Here is a 7321-nt window from a genome sequence, read left to right as displayed (position 1 = left end):
CTATATATTTTCTGCCCCATCCCGGGAGGCCACCTGTCTCCCCAGAGGCTTCTGTAATTAACCCTGAGCTTCCGAAGTAGAGAACAGCAACCTCAGTTTAGACTGAAAGAGTTGCTGTCGCTTTTTAGACCCCTTAATCCATCTCCAAGTGAGAAGTCTCCTAAATTTAAGTGCAACGCATGAGTGAGGGAGCCTGTTCATGCAGGTATCTATGTGTCCTCCATTTTGTTCCAGAGACCCTAAATTAAAATAGTACTCTAACCTAGGAAAATCCTGTATTTTAATACTGACATCATTTGTGTAACAGTTGTCAGAAAAACAATATATATTTGCATAATGACACATCTGCAAAAATGTGTCATCATTCACTACCACTTGCCTTTCCATGGGCTAGACAATTATTTCAGTACACCCCTTCCCCAGATTACCACTGCTCCTCATTTGTTTTTTAATTGGTTGTGAAATCAGTTAGCCAAAGGGGAAATTCTTAAGTTCTCCCACTTCTGCTTTTTAAAGAATATAAAAGTGAGGTAGAAATTGGCAGATGGCATAGGTCTTTGAGGCACAGCAGTCCACTCCAGGATTCTATTCGCTCCAGCCAGTCTTCATCATTCAGGTACAACTTGAACTAACTCTTTATGACTAGGTTCCAGTCAAGTCTCTCTATCTCTCTGTCTCTGTCTCTCTCTCTCATCCTCCCTCCCTCACCCTTCCTCTCTTCCTGAGGACTGGGCTTTTCACAAACCTGCCACATATATTATAGCTATGATTTGTGAAATGTTGTGGGAATGTGTGTTGCTTATGTAGCAGCTGACATCTGAGAGCTCAGGGTCAAAGTCTCTGCTTCAGATCTAACAAATACACTCCTGGTTTGGGTTTGGTTTAGCAGAGGTTTCCTCTGGACCCAAAGGAATGCTCTTTCATGCATTCACTCATTCACTTAAAGATTGTTCCTTTACATGCCTGCCATATGCCAGGTGCTGAGAGGAGCTCACATATGAAGGCAGCCCCCATGGAGACTGGCATGGCAGGAGTCACTCATTTTCTCCTCTTTACACAGGTTTCTGAAGCAGCCATGGCAAGAGTACCTGAACCCACCAGTGAAGTGATGTCTTATGGCTACAGGTCAGTGGGGAGACCGAGACCAGCAGTGTGAGCAGAGCTCCTCTTTCGAGAGTGGAGTGTTATCTGTGCTTGGAGACCAGATTTGTTCTCCAAAATGCCTCTTCTGGTGGCAAGCATGGCTCTAAGTTAACCTGGTCTGAAGACAGATTTCCCACTGCAAGTTCAGCCTTTGGACCCATAGACCATCCATATGTTGCTGCTGCAGGGGCTTCTTGCAAACGGCAAATAGGAAGAAAAGATTCCAAGTGCACAATACAGGGAACCTCTTGGCAAAGTTTGGCTTGAGCGAGAGAAAAAGCTCAGCGGGGAAGTATGTGGAAGTCCAGTCTCAGGATCCAACAGGGAGTACCCAGGATATCCGCCCTGCCTCCTAAGGCATTCCATGCATATTACCACAAAACCTGCCGGCAGCTTTCGGCAACTCTAAGGGACATACTATTTGCAGTTTCCTATTAATAATGAAAACTGTTTGCGGGGAATTTAAAAAAAAAAGAAAGAAAGAAAACTTGTCTGGGAGACATACTTGAGCAATCTCTCTGTTTTCATTACAGTGACAATGAGAATGACCTTTTCTTTGAGGCTGATGGTCCTGGAAAGATGAAGGTGAGACCATGGGCTTAGCTCACAACTCCTAGAGAGACTCTGACATGGGAGAGGCTCCAGGAAATGGGTCGGGGATACTTTGTTTCCATGGTATTTTGTGATGGAAGGACTTTTACCTCTTCCACTGAGACAGACAAAGATGGAACTGGATGCTGACTTGGTCACTATACCACTGCCACGTCACTCATTAAGGCTTGGTGATGATGGCCATGCTTGCAGAGGGCAAGGTGGAAAGGCAGTGGTGATAAAGTTCGTTGCATCTTGTTAGGAAGGCAGACAAGGCTCCACACAAATTTGATTTTCCTTTTAGGAGAGGGTTCCACCTACGTACATCACTTAAGTCCTTGGGAACTAATGTATGCCTGTCCCCTTTAAAGGTAGGATAGTTTTTCCTCCCTGGGGTGGAGCTTATGACAATAAGATGTGGATTATGCAAACAAAAAGATGATCTTAAACAAGCCATTTCACCCTCTGAGCCTCTGAAAAATAAGGGGAATGAACCAGATGATCTTTGAGTTCCTGGCATCCTATAACATTCAATTATGAATTATTGTCAATGGTGGCTAAGTTTATCCCTGGAAATGGGTGTTTCTCTGACTCTCAACCTTATTTGGAGCCATTTTAATGTTTGAGCTGTCTCCTCTTCTGTATGAGGCCTGATGACTTTCCAAGGTGGTACAGCCATCAACCTAGCTAGGTCATTTGGACAGATTGGCAAGCAGCTACCTTTCTCTGAGTTTTTTGTTTCCAATTCATGGCAGCCTCCCCTAGCCTAATAATCCAGTCCCTACCCTTGTAAAAAGTACATTTCTTTAAATGTTTTTAAAGCAGTCACTGGTTTACTCCAGCCTTGGGTGGGGTGTGGCTTCTCTGGCCCTTATCCCCACTGCTCCTTCCAGCAACTGGGCTCCCTCTCATTGGGAGCCTCAGCTCTGGTCAGGAACTTACGGTCACGCTCAGCTTTCCTCTGTGCACTTAGAGGCCTCTTTAACTGTCCTTTGAGAGTTCAAACCATTATCAACCTCACTTAAGCCTTCATCCAATTATATCCCCCTGAATAATGGGAAAGTGGGAACATATTTCACAAATAGTAACCACTTTTAAAGTATTTGTAGAATGTAGACCTTGTAGAGAATAATCAAAAACTTGTTGAATGAACATAGATGAATGGAAACTCTTATGCTCATCACTGCCATGAAGAATTAAATACATAGTGTTAGAGCATGAAGGATACAAAAAGACACAGAGGGTAAGAAGGTATACATTTATGGTTAGGTGGAGCAGTGTATAAAAAAGATAAATGAGGTAGATGGTTTTATTCTAAAAGAATACCATATAGGCTGGCAGAAAGCCCACAGTTCTGGTTTTGGGTCTGCCTCTAACTTGCCACAGGCCCTCGGATAAACCACTGAACCTCTCTGGGCTTCAGAGAGAGGAGAGTTTAGCATTAGAAGCTCAGTTATCCCCAAGGCCCCTTTGGCCTCTCTGATGGGAAAGGAGGAGTTCTCTGCCCAACCACCTTAACACACTCTTCCTTGGTCTCTCCACAGTGCTGCTTCCAAGACCTGAACAATAGCTATCTGGAAGAGGAGGGCATCCAGCTTCACATCTCCCATCAGCTCCATAACAAGAGTCTGAGCCATTTCGTGTCAGTCGTTGTGGCTTTGGAGAAGCTGAAGAAGATATCTGTACCCTGCTCACTGCCCCTCCAGGATGATGACCTGATGAACGTTTTTCACTGCATCTTTGCAGAAGGTATTTACTGAGAACCTCGGGTAGACAGGAGACCTCGGGTCATTTGCTTCTCAGAGTCCATAACTCAGCAGTCAACTATTCTGCCCCAAAGCTGAAGCCTTTTAAAAGGAGAAGGCCCAGTAATGAGAGAAAAACAGTGAAGCCTAGACATTAAATGGATTATCTCTTTAGTTGAAACTATTCTTAAAGTAAGACCTCGATAACTACTCACATTTGCCAGTCACTCCACCAATCTTAGGCTCTCATTTGCATTACCTCCCGCAAGTCTCAAGATGTCCCCATTGGGCTAGTGTTACTGCCATTGCCACCTATGTGAGTAGCTCTATTGCTAGTCCACAGCAAGCCCGAACCCATCTCATGGTGCCAGGTCCAGTGTTCTCACATACCCCAGCTTCTCCCCACCAATGTTATAATCAAACTCTGGCTGTGCATGCTCGGATAGCCTCCAAAAAAAAACAAATTCTGCTGCCTTCTATCATCTGGCCTGCCCTTCCAATTTTCTTCCTAACAATTTATATGCTCCACATTTCAGAACCCATCATCTTTGAAAAGTGTGATGATGACGGCTTTGTTCATGATGCACCCCCACGATCCCTGGACTGCAAATTCCAGGACATAAACCAAAAATCCTTGGTGCTGTATAACTCGTATGAGCTTCGGGCGCTCCACCTCAACGGAACTAGTGTGAACCAACAAGGTAACTGGGCGCATCTGGATTCCTTTCTTGGCCTCCAGGCTGCTTGCTAATTCTCCACATTTTTAACAAAGTAGAACAATAAGGCAAATTATGAACATCAATGAAAAAACATTTAATAATGAACATGTAAGTTTTTTGTTTTGGTCCTAGCAATAACACCAGGTTGATGCCCTTAGAATGTTCATTTTTCAGCAAGAGATGAGACTCGGAGAAATTAGAATGCTCATTACACCCAGGACCATTGTCCAGCCAAGTCTTTGAATGATAGCGCAATGTCAGTGCTTCCATTAGAAAGGGGTCATTTGATGAACATGACCTAATGCCTGTGGGTTCCTTTTTCCTGTTGTTGAAGTTGAAACTAGAGTGTCAACCAGATAATGTGTCCATCCTCATTCCCAGCCCTGCCCCCTTAACCCTAACATCCTTCCCGCCCAATACCAGATGGCTCCTTGTAGGGAGTTTTACTGACAAGCAGATGTTTCAAGTGGAGAGCCCATTACTTGTGGAAATCTGCCTGGCACCTCGCCACTGTGGCTGAACCCTATATGCAGGAGGACAGCCACAGGAGCAGCTGAAAGGAGCAGCCTGTTCTCTCCCAAGGCTGCTGACCTTGGGGAGAGGCATCTCAGCCAGGCCAGGACAAACCTGTTTCTTTCTAACTGGGTTGTGAGCATGACCTAAAGGCCCCCAAGTGAGATGGCCGTGACTAAGGAAAATTAAAATGCTGTCTATTTGGAGCCACTTTTCCCAGCGAAGCCTCCCCTCTCCAAGTTCCTCCCACTTGTTATTCCATGTTTCTGACACAGATTCGTGCCTGTTTTCTTTTGGGAGCCCTGATCTACCTCTTTTCTTGCCTTTCACATTGATCAAATTGTTCTGCCCACTTGGATGGGCACACCACTGGCCCAAAATGGCTTCCTTCCATTTCCAAAACTTAGATCCCCTAATTCTTCACTGCCACGGTGATGAGGCTCTAAGAAACCCCCAGACCTTCTTTAGAGAAAAGAAACAACCAACTAAGCCTGCTATTTTCTGTGGGAAGCCAAGTTATCCTATCTGTTAGGCCACGGAAACCTCAGTGCAGCTCCCACAGGAGGTGTTAATTGTATGAGTCCTGGGCTGGGAGTCCAGTGGTTGGGCCAGCCCTGCACTGCTGTGTGTTCCTGACCACAAGGCCCCCTTCCTTTCTCTAGTGGTGTTCCGCATGACCTTCGTGCAAGAGGATGAAGATAATAGCAAGATACCTGTGGCCTTGTGCATCAAGGAAAAGAATCTGTACCTGTCCTGTGTGATGAAAGATGGGAAGCCCACCTTGCAGCTGGAGGTGAGTGAATACCAGGGGCTGAAGGCTCCCCGGGGCTCTTCTCAAACACCCTTAGGCCTCACTCACTTCCAAGACAACCAGCCTTTCCCTGCCCAGGAAATTTGGGAGTAAAATACTTAATAATTTTGCATAAATGTAAATAAATTTAATTGTTAGATGCATGTAACTTTTACTCCCACCACAGAAAATTAAGTCATTTTGCTGATATTATTACATCCTGCCACTGCTACCACCCAATAGATGAAACAATGTTAGGGTTCGAAGGATTATAACATTGTTAAGGTTACTCCAATTGATAAGTGACACTTTGGGAAGTTAATCCATTCAAGGGAGCTGTCACCTGTCATCTCCTCCACTCCCCAAATCACCCTCCACCCACCCCATCCCCAACCAGCTTTCCCAACAAAAGATTCATTTCTATATTGAAGTCATTCTAGCCAGGGCCATAAGGAAAAATAGAGCAAAAGTCCTTGGAAACTAGCAACTCCTAAAGTTTTAATCCAATTTTCACTTTTTAATAAAATTTCCACCTATATTATGCTCCCTGCCATTTGATATTAAGTTTCAGAAAAGAGTAAGAGTTCTTTCAGTCACTACACAGAAAGTTGGGGTCACCAAGATAAATCAGGAGTCTGGATCCTGGTCCTATGCCTCGTCAGTTTCCTCTCTAGCTGAACCAGAGAATAACTTCACTAGAGTGTCTTCGTCTCTTCCCTCATAAAAATTCTTATTTCTGTTTTGTTTTGGGGTTTTTTTTTGCAGATGTTAGACCCCAAAGTTTACCCAAAGAAGAGGATGGAAAAGCGATTTGTCTTCAACAAGACAGAAATCAAGAAAAAGGTGGAATTTGAGTCTTCCCAGTTTCCCAACTGGTACATCAGCACCTCTCAGGCAGAAGCAATGCCTGTCTTCCTGGGAAATAACAGAGGTGGTCACGACATAACTGACTTCACCATGGAACTCTCTTCCTAGAGACCTGTACCCAGAGAGTCCACAAGTGCTGAGTAACTCTTAGTGCTGGTGGAAAGGGAATAGAAGGGTTTAAACGTGACCTCAAGCTAAACTTCACTCTCTAATCAGTGCACAGCTGCCTTCCCTGAATCACTGCTAATAAGATCTCCTGCCTACCAACCAGGTGGAAGAGCCCGCTTTTCTCGGGGCTAATCCTCAGACCCCCTCTGCTGAGTCAGGTCCCTCTCATCATTTCTGCTCACCCGAAGCCAGCCTGGCAGAGGCCATTACACGTTAGGTGCCAAGAAACCCTCTGTCCTTTAAGCCCAGCTTCTGATGAACAACCACTTAACTATTTATTTATTTATTTATTTATTGGTGGGTTATTCTATTTAAGTCAAGAGGGCCAAGAAGCATCAGTGTCTGTGAAAGAGCCCACTCTTCAAGAGCTATGAAATGAATTTAATTTGCACTAATGTGCCATCTTTCTATCAAGTCCTTTCACCAAGGCTGAAAAACATATAAGCTCAGATTGTTTGAACAGGAATATTTATGAATGATTAAGTATAATTACACTGCTTCAATGATTCTGAAATAAACTTCACTGAAAAAAATTTTTTTTGCCCATGTGGTAATTGCCTTTTCTTGAATCTGACACAGAGGAGTAAAGATAAATGGGGCCATGAGAATTCGCCTTGGGAAACTGGAAGCCCACTCCTCATCACTGAGCATGGCAAAATATCTAGGAACATCACTAACCAGCAAAGACAAACCTACCTATCCCATCCCTTCATTTCTGTTTCTCTGCAAAAAGATATTTGGTCCACAAGTTTCATCTGAAAAATAGGATCAGCTAAAGTAAGGCA

At 44.3% G+C, this 7321-nt stretch overlaps 1 protein-coding gene across 1 annotated transcript; it reads left to right on the top strand.

Moving 5' to 3' along the window:
- The first annotated feature begins 534 nt into the window (after positions 1-534).
- Positions 535-7059, top strand: LOC111158456 (interleukin 1 beta). The gene is made up of 7 exons (XM_022520476.1): positions 535-616; positions 1061-1125; positions 1677-1728; positions 3279-3483; positions 4016-4180; positions 5374-5504; positions 6267-7059. Exons 2-7 carry the CDS (start codon positions 1076-1078, stop codon positions 6474-6476), a joined length of 813 nt encoding a protein of 270 aa, XP_022376184.1. The 5' UTR covers positions 535-616; positions 1061-1075; the 3' UTR covers positions 6477-7059.
- The last annotated feature ends 262 nt before the right edge of the window (positions 7060-7321 follow it).

Source organism: Enhydra lutris, unplaced genomic scaffold (genome assembly GCF_002288905.1).
Source record: "Enhydra lutris kenyoni isolate GAN:26980312 unplaced genomic scaffold, ASM228890v2 scaffoldscaffold59, whole genome shotgun sequence".
NCBI lineage: Eukaryota > Metazoa > Chordata > Mammalia > Carnivora > Mustelidae > Enhydra > Enhydra lutris.
The sequence above is the reverse complement of the archived record's forward strand: the minus strand, read 5'-3'. Positions and strand labels throughout refer to the sequence as shown.